The sequence below is a fragment of the Epinephelus lanceolatus genome, chromosome 2 (genome assembly GCF_041903045.1).
Source record: "Epinephelus lanceolatus isolate andai-2023 chromosome 2, ASM4190304v1, whole genome shotgun sequence".
Taxonomy (NCBI): domain Eukaryota; kingdom Metazoa; phylum Chordata; class Actinopteri; order Perciformes; family Serranidae; genus Epinephelus; species Epinephelus lanceolatus.
Window position 1 is genome coordinate 12,081,730 of NC_135735.1, and position 22,652 is coordinate 12,104,381.

General features: G+C 42.1%; 1 protein-coding gene across 17 annotated transcripts in view; it reads right to left on the bottom strand.

The window, feature by feature from the left end:
* Positions 1–18,816, bottom strand: part of neo1a (neogenin 1a) — a 251,441-nt gene extending 232,625 nt beyond the window's left edge. For 14 of the 17 annotated variants that reach the window (XM_033621559.2, XM_078174006.1, XM_033621550.2 and 11 more), the window contains exon 1: positions 18,206–18,816. In XM_033621559.2, coding sequence (XP_033477450.2) covers positions 18,206–18,296 — 91 coding nt within the window. In that variant the 5' untranslated portion in view covers positions 18,297–18,816. The remainder of the gene's footprint in view (positions 1–18,205) is intronic. The other 3 variants (XM_033621577.2, XM_078173968.1, XM_078173953.1) reach the window with 3 other exon arrangements.
* Positions 18,817–22,652: the final 3,836 nt, after the last annotated feature.

Sequence of the window (22,652 nt, forward strand, 5' to 3'; positions counted from 1 at the left end):
CAAAGAAGGGGAAAAGGGGCTCCACTGATTCAGGGCTCATTGGGTTAGAGAGCTTCATTATTAAGTCCCCTGTCACTCCGCAACAAAAAGCACCCCACAGGCTAGCAGTGGCTAATAAAACCACCACCCTTTATAACTCAAGACCACTTCTGACATCTTCTTTTGAGGAGAAATGAAAGTGTGCAACTTGGTCCCTGGCTTAATGAAAGTATTCACATCTCTCAGCTGAATGAACTGTTGCTTCACGCTGAACGTGGACCGGTGAGAGGTGCCAAAACCGACTTGAATTAAGCTGCTTTCACACCTGCTTAATTAGATAATGTTGGGTGAATTTTCATTTAGACTTGCTACACTTCACTACAATATTATACGACATATGGCACAAACAGACTGCAGGACATATTTGGGGATCTTGCTCTGCGTGTGTGTGTGTGTGTGTGTGTGTGTGTGTGTGTGTGTGTGTGTGTGTGTGCGTGCGCACTCTTTGAGTGAATTTGTTCAGCAGGTGTCCCTAAAGCTTGAATGACATGCTTATGCACTCAGGACTAATTTAGACCACTCCAGGTAAATGAAGTATGAAAGCAGAAAGAGCATTTTGCTTATTTCCCCAGCCAGTAATTTAAGCACTTGGATTGTTGGTTGCAGAGAAAAGGTTATACAAAAACTCACTGTCCTTCACCAGAGAAACGTACATATCCACATTGTCAGTTATGGTTCAAATCAGTGGTTATTACATAGCTCCACTGCCTGTCGTTAATGTTGCAAAGATGATTGACAAAAAGAATTTCACATTTTATTCAGGAAAATAATATTTCTGCTGCAAAACACAATTATTTCAATGGCTGTCATTTCACTCATCAATGTATGTATTTATTTATTCATATAGGTCAAAGATTCTAATAGTGTGCATCCGCTTAACCTGGTTATCATAATCATGTATCTCCCTCCTGGGCCTGTCACCATGATTTCTTTGTTGGACCCAGAAATAATTGCGTTAAACAATAATATTGTCATCTTGACACCAATTATACATATACCGCTAATTTATGCAGGGTTATCCACATGTTCATGTAATCGTGGCAGCCTGCCATGATAAGAACATCTGCCGCAATGTCTTGATTTTTTATGATTTTTTATTTTCATAGACGGACTTTTATTATATATAAACTGTTCGGTTATTTATTGCACTACACTCTCGGAGCGCAGAGCGTACTCTGGGTGCAGACGGAGCAGCAGAACATCCAACCCACAATTCAAACTCTGCAAACTGCTGCTGAGGAAAAAAGAAGTCACGAAGGGTTCCACCTGTGCTGTGTTCGCATGCACACGGTTTCGACCCCCCCCATAGTAAACTACTGCCACACGTAGATTCTAACTCTGTAGGAAACACTGATAAACAACATATAAACTTTTAGTACCTTTGTAGGAGTAGCCAAAAATGACTCAGTTTGAGACTTAATACAAAATTTGGCTGAAAAAAACATGTGACGCCTCTTACGAATCACAGACACGCCTAGCAAATAGAGATGCACCGATCCAGCTTTTTCAGTTTCGGTACCAAACCCGATGCTGTGCCTTTGAGTATCAGTTGATACCAAATAAATACCTCCACACAGCAGATTCTCTCCTTTGCTCCATGACATAGCTCGTGTCACAACAGATTTAAAGGGAAAGATCGCCTCAGGTATAGGTTGCATTTTCCGATACCCGATCTATTTTGATGATATCGGGGCCGATATTCGATCCAGATATCGGATCGGTGCATCCCTACTAGCAAAGCACCAGGAAGACTGCAGTAACCTCCATAACGTGCCCGGTAAAGTATGTAAAAGTAAGTCAAATCTATTTATATGGCACTTTTTATAGACATAGGTCACAAAGTGCTTCACAAGGGCATTATACAACAAAAAAGAAAACATAAGAGACAAATCCATGATGTGAGCCACGTAGCTAAAAGTGCACACCGTACTTAAAGCCGCAGACCGTAAGGGAGAAAGCAGAGCATTCCAAAATGTATGTGCTACGGCCGCAAAAGCTTGATCATCACGGCCCAATCCCAATACACCCCTTAACCCTACCACTTGCCCCTACCCCTCCGTTTTGCGCGTTCACGCATAGGGGTAGGGATGTCCCGAATCTCATTGAGGCAGAGGGGAAGGGTGGAGTGCTAGGGCTATATGGCCCTCCAAACGGAGTTTTTTCAGAGGCACACTTCAAAGCGAGTGCTACGAGAAATCTCCCAGAATGCCTTGTGAATCACCGGCAAGATGGCAGGGAAGGCTTCAGAGGCAATGAAAGAAAACCATATATGTAAGTATTTTCTTCGTAACTAAAGATTTAAAGACTATGATAACCATCGGAAATGTTGTTTCAATGTATTATATACATTTGTTCTAACAAACATAACAAAAAAAAAAAAAAAACGCTAGTTGTGAGGTTTCCCCGGCAACATACTCGTCGCGTCACTGACGACTAATGATGACGTTTCTGGGTATGAAGGGTTGTCCCATTTCATAGGGGAATATTTCAACCCCTACCCCTTGTAACTTTGTTGCAAGGGGCAAGGGGCACTCGAAAAAGAGGGGTAGGGGTAGGGGCGAAAATGAGAAATGGGATTGGGCCCACGTGTCTTTAGGCAAGTACGAGGGACAGATGATGGCCGGAGTGCTGCAGTCAGCTACCAGGGATGGACGACCTCGGAGCCAGGTAATATGCTGGTGGATTTAGGGAGTGCAAGAGTAAGTTGTTGGAGGTTAAAATTACAAATTTTGGCCAATTGCCAGGGGTTGGTGAGCTCACGACTACCAGCACTGTGCCTCTTCCATTCAAAAAGTGCAGCTGCAGGCTACCGTCTTTGAAGTGTCTTTTATTTTTCTTCGGACTTGTGAATGTAGGCAGAGGTGAAGAGACAAAAGCCAAGAACTGCTGCACCAAGTAACGGTCGGGATCACACTGCTGTTTATTCTGTTTTCGTGTTGGCGACATTCCTATTAAACAAGTAAACACAATGGGCAATATCAAAGTTAGCAAAGTGATCAAAGTCATGTCCATATATTACGATAAGTTGATGATATGGTTATGGTGACAGGCCTTCGTCTCCCGTGCATTCACTCTCTCAAGGCCTTCGCATTTCCCATCTGGCTGGACAGCTTACTGACAACAATTTAGATAATGATAGTAATAGTAATAATGATCATTTCGGTCCATTATTAGACAAAAAAAAGGAAATGCAAAAAAGCAATCCATTGGTTCTAGCTTCTAAAATGTGAAGACTCGCTGCTTTTCTCTGCTTTATAATTACACTGAATTGAATATCATGAGGCTTTGTGCTGGTCGTCAGACAAAACAAGCAAATGAAAGAGGCTTTCATTTAGCTCTGGGAAATTCTGACCTCATGGACTAAACATTAATCAAGCAATAAAAATAAAAATAGGAGACAGATAAATCAATAGTGAATATAACTGTAATGGCTGCCACCCTATTAGTGAAAAGGTGAGCCAAACTATATTCAAATCAGGCCTGGGAGAGGAAAAAACCCTATTAGCGTGTTCCCAAACATGTCATGTGCCTCATGCTAGCGTGATTGAAAAGGAGGGAATAAATGAACAGACAAGTTTAGCTGTAGTCATTAATGTTCATCTCCCTGTGTTCTTGATGGGACACCTCATTAAGAATCTGTTGGTAGCAGCTGGCTTGCTATCCCACCCCATTACTGCCCCACCATGCCAAAACCTCTGCCATTGGCCCTCCCACCCCATCCCCCACTCCAAACACGTCCCTCGTGTCTCATATGACATCTGTGTCTCGAGGTCCTGTGATGGAATGCTGCTCGCCTGCTATTCCTCCGCAGGTGCTCCCTGCTGGCTGCCATCCATTTTGCAGCCGTGCTGGTGCTGTGGCTGAGTGACCTGTCACAGGCTGAGGAGTAGTGGGGGAGCCGCTGGAGTCAAGGTTCAAGGGACAATGGTTAACGAATCAGAGGGAATTGATGCAGCTGCTTTCCATCACTGCCCGTTGTGTACACTTCAAGCCGGACTAAAATCCTCACCTCTCTGAGCTCTCTGGCCCTGCCTCCACCTGCTTATCCTCCTCATCGAGCTCATCCTCCTCTTCCTCCTCCATGTCAGACAGAGGAAGGTCGTGTCTGTATTTAGACACAGCTCAAGAGACTGTGATGTCCCAGATGCTGCTCTCAGGTTCTGTACAGCTTCATCCAACAGCAACTGAAACCCAGCTGTACTGTAGGTGTAATTTTGGCAAGGCGCCAACGAAAGTGAGAAAAATTATTCTCCACCTTGTAAGTTATCCCAATAATGTCATCAACTGTGCACAGAGAAATGCTCCGAGTCATAATCTGAATATTGTGCAATCTTCTGATGCCTTGTGTGAGTCTGTCAGTAACATGTTTCCTTTTTTATGTGGGAGTGTGTGGGGTAGATGTCAAGGTAGATGTCAGTCAAAATGCCCACAGTTTGGAGGAGCAGGCTGGAGTGTGACATGGAAGCTGAGCAATCTACTGCTGTGGAAGGGTCAGCGACAAAATGTATTTTACCCACCTAAAAAAATCAATGTCAGTTTAACTGTGTGCTATATTGAGAGTATTTTTACTGCTCTATCTTAATGTCAGATAGTGATTTCCAACGGAAAAATAAAGCCACAATATAGTCCTCTTTAGAGCCAGACTCCATTGAGAAAACCTATAATTTAACATTGCTGAGCACAGGAACTGCTGCTCTACCGCTGCTTTGATCAGTTAGTTAGTTTGTGTTATTGTGTGACTTTGGCATTCAAAAGGATTAGTTTAGATTCACCAGAGTCACACAATAACACAAACTTACTTACTGATCAAAGCAGCTGTAGACCAGCAGCTCCCATGTTCAGCATGCTAAAATTACTGTTTTTCTTAATGGAGTCTGGTGGCTTTGATGAGAGCGTCGATGGAAGCCACTAACAACTTTCCCGTCAGACCAGGCTGTCTGATGAAAAGGTAAAGCAGTGAAAATACTCTCAATATAGCATACACGTCAACTGATAGTGATTTTTTTTTAAGGTGGCTAAAATACGTTTTGTTGCTGCTCCTGTCCACAGCAGTAGATTGCTTAGCGTCCATGTCAGTCTCTATCCTGCTTCTCCAAACTGGAGGCATGCTAACTGACATCTACTTCATATAATACACTCTATGGATAAGTATCCCATACAATCCCACCTCAAAAACTCCAGACTATACCTTTAAGTTTCATATCACAGCCAAACCCCTTTCAAAGTCTTATCAGACTCCATAAAACAGACACTGGCAGAGATTATCATCTTCCCTAAAGGTCAAGGACTTAAATCTACACCAGGAAAAGGACACTCATAACTGAGGAGAGGTAGTGAGGTCTCATTATATTACTATAATCACTGCTGTCCAAATGCGTGACCACATAGGAAGTATAGTCCTCACATCAAAAATTAGGACTACCTCAAGTTTTCTAATAATGTAAAAAAGAAGCCCCAGTACCTCATTTAAGGCTTGGCATTTTCATCAACAGTAAAAATTTATTCACCACGGATGTACAGTAAATCAAATTTCAAGGTGTAATTAGCATTTTCAATAGCCAAGCTGAGGCCTGTTTTGTGTAAGAGCTGCGTAATATTTATATAAAGAAGGAGGAAAGCCATCATCTTTCAAGTAAGTGCTGCTGAGGGACGCATTTATTCAACTGTCAAGGGCCAAGACAGCAGAATCAAAAGAGACGGCTGATTCCATTACATCATGCCGATGTATTAAAAAGGCTTCAAGCAGTAATTTCACCATTTCAGCTGCCTCTCTTGACCTCTGTTAGCTCCAGATGAGCTCAGAGTTGAGGAGGAACTGGCTCCAATAACATGGTGAGAAGTCGCTGCAGTCAGTGGAGCCCCATGCCAAAGGGGAGCTCCCAGCAGCACAAAGGAGCCTCTATCTAATGCTGAACTTTTCAAAGACTCATTTCAGCTTGGATTTAGCAACAGAAACATCAGTTAATACTGGGAGATTTTTTTTTCCAGGGGGTCACCATAGCAGCAGGTGAAGTCAAAATAAAACCTGGGAGGTTGACTGGAGAGGCTCCAGGAGGAACTGGGATATACACACGACGAGCTCAGAGCCTCCACCGGTCTTAACTCTAAACCCTAAACTGTTTAAACTTAATGTCTGAGACTCAACAATCCAGAACACCGCTGTGCTCCGCATGCTGAGACAGTGCCATGGAAAAGTACTGTGTAGGACAAAAAAATGACACCTTCTTCTATTCCTGCTGAAGCCTAAACACACTACGCCTACTACGCTTAAAAGTTAAGTGGTTTCTACGGATTTCCACTCAGAAACTGGACAAACCAGTTCTTGCCTTGTGAGACAGACCAGAAAAAATGATGGAGAAAATACAGAAACTTAAAACAGAACTGCTCTGGCACGACTCACCAAAGCTGCAGCAGCTCATTATCTATTAAAAAACACACCATAATTAGAAATCTTGGTTGGAGTTGAGCGCTGGTATTGAATTGGGTTATGTGTGCCATCTTAGAAAGTCGTGTAAAAAATCTCAACAGGGCTTGCCAGCGCAGATGTCAATATTTTCCAATGGGAAACATCAGGTTTTGATTTATGTGAATCTTATAAAATCTTTTCCTCAGCACATTTTTAGAAATCAAAGTTCCCTGTCGAAGCCACACGACACAACTACTGACTTCTTAGCAGCTCGCAGCTGTGAGCAAAGTTGTAATTTTGCCTTTAACTAAATAAAGACCTTGACAATAAAAAAATTGCCTGTAATAATAAAAGCAATGCAGCAATCAGCGCATGCCTACTGCCCCTTTTTGTTTCTCAAAATACAGTTATGTGCTCACCGCATAATGCTGAATCAATGAAACCAAGGCTGCTAGCTGCTGTGCAGAATAAACTCAAGGCTGAATCAAAACAGTCTAATTTCTCCATCCTCTCAGTAAAAGTAGGTAAACACTTTTCTTTTTCAAGTTCGTTTTTCAACTCTCTCAACCTTGTTGATAAAAAAACAGCTGTGCAACCCCAGATGGGTGGCATACGCCTATACAAATACCCACCCAAACATACACACACACAACCCACCATGTCTAAAGCTGCCAAGAGCCACAGGCCGGCACAAGACGATGGCAGCCAGCTCGATTGAGCGCCGCTCACAATCCCCTCTCTGTGACTGACTGCCCCACACCCTTTCAGCACATGAAACGTTCCTTTGACTGAATGAGGGCTGAGAGGCTCTATGTGTACATGGGCGATTGATACTTTATGAGTGAGTGTAACATCTCCCCCACATACACACACTGGTAAACCTAGCACCAATAATATGATGAGTAAAGTGAAGATGAGGATGTTTGTGGTTAGACAGCAGTTACACAAGTTAATTTGGTGAATGAAAGAGGTCAAGCCTGGTCTGAACTTGTATTGCGGGGGCACAGAAGGCCACAGGAGCCATAGAAACAATCCTTGGTTGGGAATAACAAGACTGCACAATCCATACTGGACAACTACAATGAAAGAAAATCATTATATTGGAAACGTTGCATTGATTCTTGTTTACCTATATGCAAGCTGCAGCCAATTAAACCTCAGGTAGGCAGTTAAATTTGGTGTCATTGGGCCAAATCCATAATGAACTTCAAGCATATTGTAATTCAAGTGGTCTGAGAGAACACCAGACCGCTGCACCTCCATTTGGTTCTGTTTTCTGGCTTTAGGAGATCTAGCCTGTGATGGGAGACTCTGTCCAATCACAGGCCTTTTTTACAGAGAGGCAGCTGTCAATCACTGCGGTCAAACTTTCAAACTAGGCACTGTTGATCAAATGTGAATCAAGACTGTTACTGTATTGCCTATTTCTCCAAACAGGGCATGTGTGAAAGCAAAGTGTACTGTTTAGCTGTAAAATGAGAACGTTTGTAACCTGGCCGCCATGTTGAAAACAGTCAAGCCAAAATGAAGCACCTCCCACCAAACAATCTAATTTTACAACTTAACAGTTCACTAAAATATCTTACTGTATTGCCTATTTCTCGTTTCAAATGTTTCGGACCTAGAGTTGTCTTGCTTTGGTCCGAATCAGGTACTAATTTTGTGACAAAGTTGTATAATTACCTAGAGTTGGTTCATGTTCTCACAGCAGCATTTACAAGCGGACCAGATCAAATGCCTTGTGTGAGAAAGCTGCTCTTGATTGGTCAGAATTTCCATGCAGGAAAAATCCAGGAAGTAAACAAAATGTTGAAGAAGAGTACACTTGCAAGACAAATGTGACACTTTCTAATGTCACAATGGAGGGACAACTACGCAGGTTGATTTTAGCGCTGCTCATCGTGGACTATATTGCTGTCATTGTTCATTTTAGTCAAACCATACAGTTTGAAAACGAGGCGCGGCTCCAACTAGAAAACAATGTTTTGACGCATTGGATGTGCTGAATGTGCATATTAAGGCAGTACAGGAGGAGGTGCACATTAATAATCCTCCAGGACTGTAACATGCTCATGTTTAACCCAAACAATGTGTCATGTGACTGCAGTTGGATCGGACTGAGGTCGGAACACGTTCTCACCACCAACGAACTGCACCAGAGTTCCTCTGTAACCGTACGGAGACCAGCTCTTCAAGAAGGTCTTGGTCAGGTTGTTATGGTGCGCTCCCAAGTGGGACTGCTGTGTTCACACCTGCCCAAATGAACCGCACTTAGGGGGCAAACGAACTTGAGTTTGATTGAACTGAACCAAACAGGTCAGGTGTGAAAGCATTCTTAGTGTACTGTTTAGCTGTAAAATGAGAAAGTTTGTGGCTGCCACGTTGAAAACAGCCACGCCAAAATTAAGCACCGTCCACCAAACAATTTCATTTTACAACTAATCAGCGCTAAAATATGTTTCTAAAAACATCTGAAGTGAGAAATAGACAATGCAGTAACAGAATCTGTGCTGCCTTGACAGTTTAACCACAGTTCATGAGCAGTGACTGACAGCTCATTAGAGACTCCTCGGCTCTAACTGGCTGTTTCTGGATTCTGGTGAATGCCATTATGAGCACTTTAAGGAGGCAGAGGCGCATGGTTTTTTCACAGATTATCTGCCTCATGAACTACTGTTGGGATATAGTTATGACAGTTGTAAAAGAAACAATAACTTTTGTATCATATTTGCTAAAAAAGTTACCTAATGTAGCTTTAACGACTGCACTACACCATGAACTAAACCATGGAGAAGACTCTCAGGTTAATTCATCACACCCTGGACGTCCTCCAAGAAGGCGGCAGAGAATAAATTCATGTCTGAGAGCTGCAGGGTGTTAGAACTCCAGCAGCTACAGTGCAACCAAATGAAGGTTATTAATCAGTCTTTCAAGAAGAATATAAGTCTCTCTTTATTTACGCCAAGTTCTGCTGCCAGCAATGAAACCAGCCCCCTCACAATTACATCAAATATACATTACGATAATTATATTTAGATACTGGAGATTGGGCGAGGAGTTGCCAAAATCTAAAGGAATAATGTCAACTAGCTTTCTAATCTGTTCATTGTGTGGAATAAAGCCTGAGCTGCATATCTGTCACTCTGAAACTGCTCCTGCTTCCTTAAAGTTTAATGATTTTCATCTTTCTTGGTTCCTCTTCTGAAGTTTTATAATTACATCATAATGACAGCTGTATGTCATCCCCCAGGTTTATGCAACTGTTTCGAGATGATTTTGTAAGATAATGCCTCTTTGTTGATACTGAAACATATACCCACATCATTTTTCACACCATCAACAAAAACATGCTGTATCCACTTTTGGGATATCAAGATCAGATTTCAACCAACCCGCCAACTCCAACAATTCAACTCTTCATTTAATAAGATCGGTTGATGGAAACAAAAATACAAAAACAAAGCCAGCCTTGTTTTTCAGCTGCTTATTAATTCCTGAAATGTCAGCGAGACCTTGATTTAGAAATGTTAAAATGAAACACTTGGAGGAACATTGAGAATTCAAACATTTAAAAAAGGCTTGATCTTATTTTAATAGGAAATGTCTGTAATATGCCCCCCACGGCTGTAAAAACAGTAGAGTGTATAACAGAGCCTTGCGCTCATTAGTCCAGGCTCATCTGACAAGCACAGCTTGCATGTGTCATAATCCTATGCAGCTGCCACTACCGACAGGAGACACCACGACAGGAGCTCGGCAGAACCAAAATAGCAAAAGTTTGAGGAAAATTTTCAGGGAAAAAAGTCCTCACTGTCCTGCTGTGCTGGTATAATGATTCCTTTGCAAGGGCCACAAAGCCCATTCCTTCAAGGTTTTGCTTGAGTGCCAGGCCGGGGGGAAATACTTCTTTGCTTGCAGTACACTACTTAAATCTAACGTCAATACACTCAGTGCCATTTACTGCCGTCATGCTGCAGTTATAAAGGACGTGCTCTGAAACACGGTAGCTTTACTACTGCAGCTTTTCTGAATGCAGTAAAAAGACTGGACAATGCCACGCCGTCCTGAAGAACATGACCAACTGTGACTGCAGTCTAGCAGAACATAAATATTAGAGAACGTGTCATCCTGCAAGACGACTACTTGCTGCTCATACAACCCTCACTGAGAAAGCTTTTTGCACAGTGTGAGTGCTGCTCTGGTGAAAGCTTCAGCAAACAGTGGTGTCAGTATCCGCATGTCACAATGGTCAATTATTTGTTTTGGTTTAACATGAACTTTTCATGTACAATGGGCAGCATACTGCGACATAGATCTGAAGACGTGTCAGGAAATGTTGTAGTCAAAGGGTGAGGCCTTGTAACAGGATGAGGAACTGAAAAGATTTATCAGTGCAGATCAGATGCTTTTGAGATTATTATGTTGATTTCTTTTACAGATATTAAATATTTTCAAAGATGTCAAAAACATTCTGTGACTGCATTCATAGAAATTCTGCTACAAATCCAAAAATGTGTTACTTATTAAGTATAATACATACATTTTTAAATCCAAACCAATTCATTACTTAGTTGATTTGACCTTAGAGAAGAATTTCACTGCTGGAAAGATGATCTTTTCATAAAACTAGGTCAATCTATGCAGTACAAAGATGTAAATACTTTTGAAATTGGCGTTACATGGCCAGAGAAGATAGAGAAAAAGGGCTTCGCCATTTGGTTTGGCTCCACTCGATCGATACAGCAGAGTATCGCGATATTTTTGTGTGGAAATATCGTATCGTCACATTGTGCCAAGTATCGATTTTTAATTATATTACAAATACAAATTAAACTTCAGGTAGCCTATTTGAATACATATTTTCAGTCCACTAGATACATTTTGCTGATGCCAAAAAATGGCTGAGGCAATGCAGTAACAGAATATTGGTTCATATTCAATTAGCACTACTTGGTTTTAAGGTTTGAGCTCAGGTTTTTCATCCTCCGATAACACATTGCAGTATGGTGCCTGCTTCCTGTTCACACATTCTCATATTACAGCCAAACAATGCACTAAAATATGTTTCTGCAAACATTTTAGGCAATAAATAGGCATTGCAGTGACAAATTATTGGTTTATATTTAATCAGGACTGCATTATTTTACCGTTTAAGAGAGAAGGAGGCGTCTCTCTTGAGCCGCTTCTATAGTCTTTGCACCAGTGGTGGCGGCAAACGAACATTCGGAAATACAATCTGTGGTTTGAGCAACAACCCTAGATCTGGGAGATGAGCAGGAGCTCCAGGCGCTGGTAAGATGGAGGGAGAATCACCACAGTTCATTTACACACACTACCCACACTGTTATGATACAAAGCTGGTTGAAAATCAGCAAAGTATCCCTTTAACTCCAATAACATGCCCCAATACAACACACAAAATGTTACATTCGTATAACTGTAAGATTGTGGTGAGGCCTGGTCAGTTAAACTTGACTAACTCAACTGTTAGTGAGCTGTAGCCATAATTTGTTGCTATGTGCACCAGCTCCATGGAAACTGAAAAGATTCTCCCAGAGGTCATTAAGCCTGAGCATCATTCAATCACAGCAGAACAGGGAAGCCTGGAGAGCACAACAGCACCACAGCGAATTAGAAATTTTGCATTTTGTTCTAATTTTAGAAAGACAACTAAAGGAAGTGTGTAAATCAGTGAGGCACACATGTCTCCAGCTATGTCTCCAGTAAAAGATAACAATGCTGTTGAAGTAACGTCTCTCGGCTTACCGCAAAGTCTCAAAGGACTCATCACATGGGGCAGTATGGACAGCTTTATGGCCTCTTGACACTTTTCAACTTATTTCAAACTCCCAGCAAGTGTTTTTCAGCTCTTCTTTTTTTGTTTTGACATGAAAGGGCCAGCAGACACAAAGAAGACACAGCAGCTGGACTGGAAAGGTGCTGCGTCTGACATCGTTTTAGTCACAGCAGGAGCACCTCCGAGGCTGAGAGAAGTTCTGCTTTTAAGAGAAGCGCACTTGATGTGAGCCGCTTTTTTGTGAACCGACCAATCATAACACCAAATAGGCTGGCTTTCAAAGTACAGAGAAAACTGATGGTTCAGGACAACACCTACAGTATACCCCTTTCACACCACATTCAATCAAAGGGTTTCCTGTGTCCAGGGAGCAGGGTTACCCTCAGGAAATTGATTAGCAGAAGAGGTAAGTGTTGGGGAAAAAAAAGCCTTTATTCTCTGCCAGCACGTACAAAATGTCCGGGTGGAATTGATGGAATTGGTGGACCAGGAACTGCTGCTATAAGTGTGGACCTTTTTAACATTTAAATAGCAAAGCTGGTGCAATTTGAAGTTAACCTCATCCAAGTGCTGGAACGGGAAAGAAGTTTGTTGATGTCATTTTCAGTTAATTCTGCTTTTGATAACCTGACACCCATTAACCAGGAACTAACCAGTCAAAAAATTAAGATGCCATTAAGCACAAGAGGCCTTTTCTTTTACTTTGGCGCTCCACTGACTCAGTAAACTTAACACCACATTTTAAAGTACTATCCATTTTGAGGTGGTTAAATGTTGATGTATTGTGATATACATTATATATACACTGTTGGCTTTGCTGAAACACGGCAGGCTAGCTGCATTTACATGTGGGAACATGGTGCCCACTGCCCAACCTCCTGTCTCCACTGGTTAGCTAATGTTAGCCTTGGCTGCTCTGCACTGTGAACAACCTGAGTTGGTTGGAAGCTAGCTAGCTAGGGGCACCACTTATTCAGCGATTACCATTAGTAATGCCATCCTGGTGGTGGTACCTATTGCTGTGGAAACATAGGGACCACCCTCAGGTCTCCTTCCAGATCACCCCAGTGTGTAAGCCATTCATTTTGAGCTGCAAAACCCCTTTAGCTTCATTATCTATGTTAGCACCACTTGCAGTGCCGACAATGCTAACTAGGATGACTGTAGTTAACAATGCTAAAGTGGTTTGGGATCTCAAAATTAAGCCGCTTACTCACCAGGGCAACATGGGGGGGAGACTGGAGCAGAAGGACTGTGTTAGTAGCGGAATGAGCGGTGCTGCTAGCTAGCTCCTACTGTTACTGTAGAATAAAGAGACTCAAAACAGCAATTTAAAGTGTCTGACAAACAAGCAATATCAGTTGACACACCTACAGCTTTCCAGTACACATCAAAAGGTGTTTCCTGTCACTTAAGCTACCGCGTTCCTGTTATTCAGACAGCCAGCTCCGAGAACAATTGCTTCTCCTCACATAACCAAATTAGGCCAGATCATTTAGCTCAAGTCACGTCAGGATAATAAGTTTATGTCAGGTCACGTACACTATACCACCAGGCCCAGGTGCTGCGCAGTGCAGTAACCTAAGGAGTAGCTAAATTAACCAACAGACTGACGTTTAACCATTCATAAATATTTTCGGTAGTTAACCGATTAACATTTGACTGTTGATATTCATATTTCCAACATTCCCAAATAGGAATAAAACGGGGGTTTTGTGCCTTTCACACCAGTGCAGACACATTCACTGTACACCACCAGTGGAACCACCAACAATGACAACCCAGGTCCCCAGGAACGCCACTCAGCCTTGCAGCAATTTTTTCCAAGTGGCCATTTGCGGTACTGCAGCGAAAAATCACCTGCGGCCCAAAAAGCATTTTCCTTATAGACCACCATTATAAAAGAAACATCTGTACAACTGTTGACAGGTGACTCGAACTGCAAACAAGGCCAATTATGACTCTTTCTATTCTGAATTTTTGAGCCATAGTGGTTTAATATTTGATCAGTGACGTCATCACAATGTTAAGTCTATGAGCTGAGAAGGAACTCGTAGGCTGGGCCAGCGGTAGAAACACTACTGCGCATACTTGTTGGGTCACGCATCCTGGAAGTAAACCCAGGAGCTGGAAAACTTTTTTGGCATATGCACCAGGTGAGCAACTCCAATGGAATGAATAGGCACCATCTTGGCATTTGGTTATTATTAAAATCTAGGTGACAACCCCAGAGGACATAAATACACAGAGGGAAGGTTTGAGAGCATCTCTGTAAAGTTGGGCAATAAGGTTGAAATTAATTTCACAATATTGACATTTCCCAAATATCTGTATGTATGAAAACATGGTTAAAATATGCACACGCACATAAGATAAACTGTTTTTCAGGGTGAAACTGTGACTGTTTTACAGGTGGTTTACACGACAAAGAATGATAAATACTAGAAAATATATATTCAGGAAAACAACAACCACCAAGAAAGAAAACAATACATATCTCTGAATCTGGGCGAAACTTCATATAGCCCCGAGAAAGTCTTTCAAAGCTGCTGACTGTGTACCAGAATCAGAGGCTGGTATAAAAGCTCCAGTGGAGAGACAGGAAAAGCAGACTTCAGTGTTGTTTCTCTGCACCACACAAGAAGCTTCTCCGATAGAGCAAGTTCATCTGGGAGGCAGCAGAAGCCGTGGACTTGTCCATGATCCGCTCTGGGTTTAAGATCATGACCCCCTGGCTTCTCTCCACTCGAAGCAGCCTTCCCTTCACCATCACGAACAGCCAGCCCGGTCTACGTCTCAAATACACAGGGGGCTAACAATGCCAATTAGAGAAACCATTTCAAACAGCATGCTGAACAGCAATCAATAAACATACAGAAAAATACAGGATTAAAATTTATGGAGTGTGGAGAAAGAATTCATGTAGATTCAATCTGGTGTACAAGCTTTAAAACCTGCACACTAACGGCTGAGGTGTGAAACTTTGATATGTTGAGAAATAGGATCAAACTACGTGCTTTTCAAGGCGTGCATTATTATATATGGTGCAAATGATGGCGCCTTGCTATAGTTTAACTGCACTGCGTGTACATTTATCCTGCAGCTCAGCCTACACTGTGTGCGCTGATTTAAATAACAGCAATATATGAGCATATCAACAAAGTGGAGAGGCTTGTTAGATGGAATTACAGTCAACAGTCCTATTATTTTGCCACAACAGTTAGAGCTGAGAGCTTAAAAGCAGAAAGCAGGTGATTACAGTGATCCCCAACCACCAAAAAAGTTGCCACAGCAGATGTCGTGCCATCTATTCAAAGGATATTGATCCACCCTCCCCCTGCCAATTACACGTGATAAACTGCTGTCACACTTAGGGCGCATTATTTCAATAACTGCCGTCATTTTCACCCTTGCAAACCCTGGACGAGGATATTAAGCTGCTGAAAACAGAAACAAGTTTGTTATTTTCAGCTGTGATCTCATACCACTGACCTCGCCACGCCACATCTTACACAAGGACACGGAGCAGCAGCAAAACACCGGCGTCCACAGCAGATCACTAGCACTTCCTAATGGGGGTGGTTTCATTAGTGAAACAGATGAATCAAACACTTGGCCAAGTATGCAATTATCTGTCTCTCGGTGGATGGAGGTCATTAGGACTTTATGAGCGATTGGAGCCCATAAATAAATGATCAGTAAACAGCATACTCTATATGGCAGAGACAGCAGGTGACTCCGCATGACGCCCCCTCTCAACTCAACAAGACGATGCGGACATGTGGGAAAGATGCAGCTGTTTTGAGCTCGCGATGAAGTTGTCAAATTAATTTGTGTGAACAGCTAAAACAAAAACCCTTAGCTACACTTTGCTGTCAAATTACACAGTGAAATGAGGGTGGTAACTGAATTATTCTGAAATTCAGGATGAGGAAGATCCAGCTTTAAGCCTTCCCTCTTCTTTTCCCCTCAAACCGGGATGTAGGACCACCAGGAATTCCCAAACACAGCAACACAAAGGTGGTAAATTATGCTCTTAGCTGCAGAGTCCGCAGAGAAGACCTTAAAAGCGCCAAAGAAAACGACAGCTGTTTATAAAAGTCTGGGCAGAGTTGCATCTGAGGTGGTCTGCGAGTACAAGCCCCTTGTGAGTGGGCCTGTAGGAGCGCAGAGGGTTGCCAAATGTTTACACATTTCAGCAAGTTATTTGCATTGTCCGCAGGGAGACAATCAGCGCACTATTCCCTCCTCCCAGCAGGATTACAGAGATAAGATAGAGCCTAAATGGATTTTACACTCCCCTCACTGCGACTTATTTACAAAAGCTGAACTTTTTAAAGCATTTTTGTAAAGTTCCAACAACTTGTAAGAGCTACGGAGAAGGAAGTTTGGCCGAACTTTTACAGGTTGTACCAAACAAAAATGTGCCCCCAAACCAAATGAGACTCTTTGAGGCTGCCAGCTTTAAGTAAGATAAGTTCTGGCCACAGTCGGGACCTCAAAGAAATGTGTTTTGAATAAACAGATATTTTCAGAGAAGGGGACCCCACAATTTGTAATTTGAGACTCGCTCTGCGTGTGGGTCCCAGTCCAATTCTCTGGAATCAATCAAAGCTCCCAAAGGAACTCCCTGGTCCCCTTAATCTCCTGGTTTTATTACTTTCCAGACAGTCGGCCTGTTTCACCCTACCCCCATCTCTCTCTTTTGTACTGATCTCCAGCAAAGCCAAGGAGGGGCTTTTTTTCTCCTCTCTCTCCCTCTCTCTGTCTCTCTATCTCCCCTTCCACCACTGCAGAGCGCTTTTCATGCAGGAGAGGGTCTTTCATCAGGCTCCACACGCAAGAGAGCCCAACAGCTAGCACAGGCCTGTCACTCCAAGGCCCTGTCTTCTATCCACATTCATTCTCCTTTTAAAATAAACAACAAGCTTTCAAAGGCTGGACTGCTTTTCCTTTTAGTTTTTTACACACATACACACAAGTATTTTGCATATCACGAGAATGACTGGAGAAAAAAAACTGGGCCATATTGCACAAGAGTCAGTTATATTCACAATTTTCCAGACCACATGCTGCTGCTGTGTTTGATAGCAGCGTCTGAAGGGCTTGAATGATAAAGATGTGACTCTGTGTGATATATGCTGGAGCTCCTACACTGCCAATGACTGCTGGAGAGGCATCTTTATCTCACACACTCACGGCTTGGTGTGCTGAGGCACAATCAATAGCTTTAATATCAAGAAATCACCTGTAATATGAGTGAGATCTCTCAGTGCAGAGCACCACCAGTTGGAGGAAGACCCAGGCTGCAGTGCAGTGGCCCCTCACTTCAAAACAATTAACGGGGGAGCAAATGAATAAGGGTCTGTTTATCCATCAGCTAAACATGTATTGACGCCCAGGTAATGAGATGTCTGCTGGACTGATGATGCGAGCTTATTACCTGACAGTGAGCACTAATGACTCTTTGTATTTTCTCTCATGCGAGTTCCTGCTATGTTGTTTTTATTTCTGCAAACACAGGTAGATGCATGATGCAACCCAAATAAAATGACTTATTCAGCCTGGTGAATCCAAATGCACATGACACAAAGACATATTTGTGGAGCAGGCAACCACGCTGCGCGTGTATGTGTGTGCGAATCATCTGAAACACAAACAGAGAAACGTATCAACAGTGTGTGCAGACAAAAGGACGGAGTGGTGGAAGCGTGTTGCTTTGCTGCTTCAAACAGGGGCTGGTGCCTGCTGTGGGAAAGTAGTCCACTTTTAAAGTTGTGTAAATGGTGAAAGAGGAGCTGACCTGAACACACCATAGCTACTTAGCTGTGTGTGTGATTTCCACAGCCAACAGTTTGCATTCCGTGTGCCTCCTTTTTACAACTCCCAAGTTTCCCCGGTCGACGCACGCACACACACACACACACAGAGCAGAATAAGAGCAGTGTATTAAAATCACTTACCTTTGTCGACATGCTTTGCGGCGGTGGTCTCCGTGTAGAGAAAGGTGAGACAGAGAAGAGAGAGGAGCGACAGAGCTCCCCGCTCGGCCATCACTTTTCACAAATAAATCTTTGCAGGCTTCAGGAACCCCGGAGAAGCTTTTAGTAAAAAAAGAAATCCTTAAAATCCCCCCGGCCACCTCCTGCAAAATGCACAAGCGGGGGAAAAAAAGTTCAAAGTCCCAAAATGTGCAGAAACATCCGGAGCCAGGTAGTTTGAAAACTGGCCGGTTGAACCATGTAGCTGTAAAAAGAAGAGAGCCGCAGGTTACACACTGTTTTCTCAACTTGGTCGAGGCAGAGGTCGGAGAAAAAACACTGAAATCAATCCATTGCCACCGAGGCGCAGCGCAAGGACACAAAGATTTGCGGGCGGCTGAGCACCGACGCGCAGACTTTAACACTGTGGTTTGTGTCAGGCGCGGAAAAAAAAAGAGGAGAAAGAGCTCACAGTTGGAGAAAAAGATAAGATCCGGGCAGAAGGAGAAATCTCCGCCGCGGCCAGCTCACTGCTCACGGACGGGACGTAAGAGAGCAGCGTGTTGAAGGGCTGGATCTCCGGCGGCTCCCCGGAAAACAGGGTGTGGAGTCACACCGAAGTTTGGATCCTGTGTGCGCAGGCTGAAGCTAAAATATGGGCTGGGATTTCAATCCTTACACAACACCGCAGCTTTTCACCACAGGTGGGCTGAAACTATGCGAAAATTTGACTTATTTTACAACATTAATAAGTTAACAGTAACTTATGATCCAAAACACACACATAGTATATTTCCACAATAGTTCTGTCATATTAAGAGGCCAGGGGCGTAAATATAGACAGTGCAGGCAGGGCGGTTGCACTGGGGCCCCTCCAACTATATGTTGGGCAAACCCATCTCCATCATGTTTTTCTTTTCTTCTTTTGTAAAGTAGCCAGTAGCAACTGATAAAAAAATGTTATAAAATATATGACTACTCTCCACAAAGTAGAAATAAACTATAAAAAATAAATGAATAATCCCTAATTTCCATTGGTATTTTTGTCATGTATATATATATATAAATATGTATATATATATTTCCCCGTTAAAGGGTTTTTTTGGGGAGTTTTTCCTTATCCGCTGCGAGGGTCATAAGGACAGAGGGATGTCGTATGCTGTAAAGCCCTGTGAGGCAAATTGTGATTTGTGATATTGGGCTTTATAAATAAAATTGATTGATTGATTGATTGATTGATAGATATATACATATATATATACGATGATGATTTCTGGGTAGTATGTATGTTGATGTTATCCAACGTCGGGTCTTTATCTGATCATGTGACAACACGATTATTTGGAAGCTAGTTTAGGCACATAACTACTAACTAGCATGCCTTAGGGCCAATCATAATAGCGTGCACTGGAGCCCATTGTACCTAACGCCACTGTCAGAGGCTCATTTTCATGATATATTTGATATTAACATTGGGTTAAATGGCTGACATGATTTCAGTCATTCAGATGGAGAGACTGTGATTCTTGGGAACTAACGCAATCTAAATATTCTCAGCTATCTGGGACCCATCTCGTTTGTCTAAATGAGGTCAGGGGAGGATAAGATACACACCCAGCTAATTTTTCATGGCCCTTGCCTGAGGTCATAACACTCTTAAGAAGCACTCTGTACAACTGGTAGCCTTTTATCGTTATTATTATTTTACTTTACTTTTTATATATATTTTTATTTCTTCTGTAAATGTCTGAGTTTACCTGTTACTTGACTCGATTTGTCTCATTTTTTTCAAGAAAAGCCTTCAAATGAAATTTAAAAACAACAACAACAACAACAACATTGAGCTAAATAACTTGTTTGGAACAAGTTTGTCACTAATTATTGGCACCCAACAGAATAGGAACATGAAGTCAGAGCTCTTTTCAGCTTTTCACCTACACCAGTAACACTCAAGTTACGGTCAGGGGGCCAAACAGGGTGCCAGGTGGCTTGCCGACCATTCTCTAACTCACAATAAAAATAGACTGATTTACACTGGGATTTTAAAAAATATTTTATTTTATTTTATTTTTTTTGAATGTACAATTGGTGCCTGATCGCATAAAAAGCATCAAAATGTTAGAAACTCAAGGGAAACTAGTTGTGGGGAAAAAAAATTGTTTTTCTCACATGCCTTCACAGTAAACAGAGAGTCCAAAAATGCAAACATTCATTCTGAATCAAAGTAAATGGACACCATAAATAACAAGCATAAATACATCAAAACACCATTTCAAAGTTCGTATTGATAATCTAAATCTGCAAAGTATGTGCTAACTTAAGCTGTCATATAAATGTAGCTGTGTAAAAATTCAATATTTCCCGCTGAAGTGGAATAGAAGTATCAAGTAGCATAAAATGAAAACACTCAAGTAAAGCACAAGTACTGCAAAACTGCACTCAAGTACAGTACTTGAGTAAATGCACTTAGTTACATTCAACCACTGGACAATACTAATATCAATAAACCAACATGATAATAAAATTTTACATTTTGAGGCAGTATCAGACGAACACGTAGACTGTTATGTTCTTTGGTTGAAGAGTCCCAAACTTCAAAAACATTACAGGTCATTACAAGACAAAAAGCTACAGCAAAATATTTGGCTTATAGCTAACATATTTGGGGCAGCAGTAGCACAGTCCATAGGCACCTAGGTTGGAGACCAAGGGGTCACCAGCTCAAGTCCCCGTCCAAACCAAATGTTGAGCGTGGACTAGTAGCTTGAGAGGTGCCAGTTTGCCTCCTGGGCAACACCAAGGTGCCCTGAGCAAGACACCAAACATACAACTGCCTGGAGTGTCTCGCCCTGACGTCTCTCCATTAAATGCATGTATAGGTCCTGTTTGTGCATGTGTGCGTATTCTGGGCCTGTGTGTATATGACAGCAGAGTGACAAAATTGAATTTCCTTTCAGGGAACAATGAAGTATGTCTTCTTCTTCTTCTTCTTCCTCCTCTATTTATCTCTGGGGAGAAAAAGGTGCTTCGGGAAAAGGTGCGGTCTGTGAATCAAATGTTGTTAATCATCAATTCAAACCTTAAAACCAATTTTCATATATAAACGTAAAATAATTATCTTCCCTACAGTCAACTTGTAATGAGAAAGAGGACGGAGAGGCGTTAACCAATGTGGTTGTTTCTATTGGATCTCTAGGAGGACAGCTGTTTGCCAAAAGGTTAGTGACACAACTTGACAAGGTATGATCAAACATTGCTTAATTCAACTTTATTTTTGACATGGTTGCCTTTTAACCACAAACTCACCTTACTCTAAACTGTCTCCCTTCTCTTCTCCTAAACTGTTGCATCATCATTTACTCACTGGCATCTTTTTGACATTGTTTAGTACAGTATAGCGTATGTTGTAAATCTGCTCCATAAAAGTCTGACTATGTTCAGCAAATAAAAATGTGGATAAACTGAATTTAGTCAGGTTTACCCTCCACTGCAATCGAGTAACAGTCCTCCGGGGGACATAGACTGAGATTCAGCTGAAAGGCAGTAAAACATGATCTTAATTCACGCCACCAGAGTCCTCTATATCCAGCAGCGGTGAGTTCAATAGCAGTGAATCTAGTGAGCCACAGTCTCTTAAAGCCTAATCCTGTGATTAAACAGCTCTCATACAGTAGAGCAAGTAGTGATGCAGTGATACATCCATGCCCATTGCAGCTGTCCTCATAAGTAGTTTATACATAGCCCAAATAATGAGAAAATTTGTTCCTGTTTAGAAGAAATCCAAACAGACACAGAGGCCAACATCTGTAACTTGACTCCAAAAGATGATGTCACATGGTGGCTGGAAATCAGAAGATAGGATTAAGTCCCTTAAATTTTAAATCAGGTTGCTTAAAATAATCCAGAGGGTGGTGGGTATTGTCATAGGACAGGGGGTGGAGGAGGGGATAAAGTAAAGATCCTTGTTTATTTAGGATAGGGGATTGAAAGGGTATCAACCAAGGTGAAAAATCTGACATTTACGTCACTCCTATTTTTGAAGAAGGCTCTGTGTTTGTTAGGATAAAAAGTGTTTGTTTGCAGTGAAGTGGAGCAGAATTATGAAAGCAGAGAAAACAAGTGCTGTATTCTCCCTCAGCTTGTGACTAGGCTTTAGGGAGAAGGGGAAAGGGAAGGGTCACTGGTGAGTGTTTGGAAACAAGTGATATCCCTACACTGCTGAATCACCCAGTAAAACACAGTCAGACATATGGAACAGCTCCCCCCACTGGTTTGAGCAATCCATGACATTAATCATCACAATATTTCCCCCCATGAGCACGCCAGAGCCTCTTTTTGTTTGATATCTGTGGCTCCTCTGGACCTGTTCTCATTTAAACTGTCAAACATAACATTTTTACTCTTTATTCTTTCTCTGATTGCATGGCGT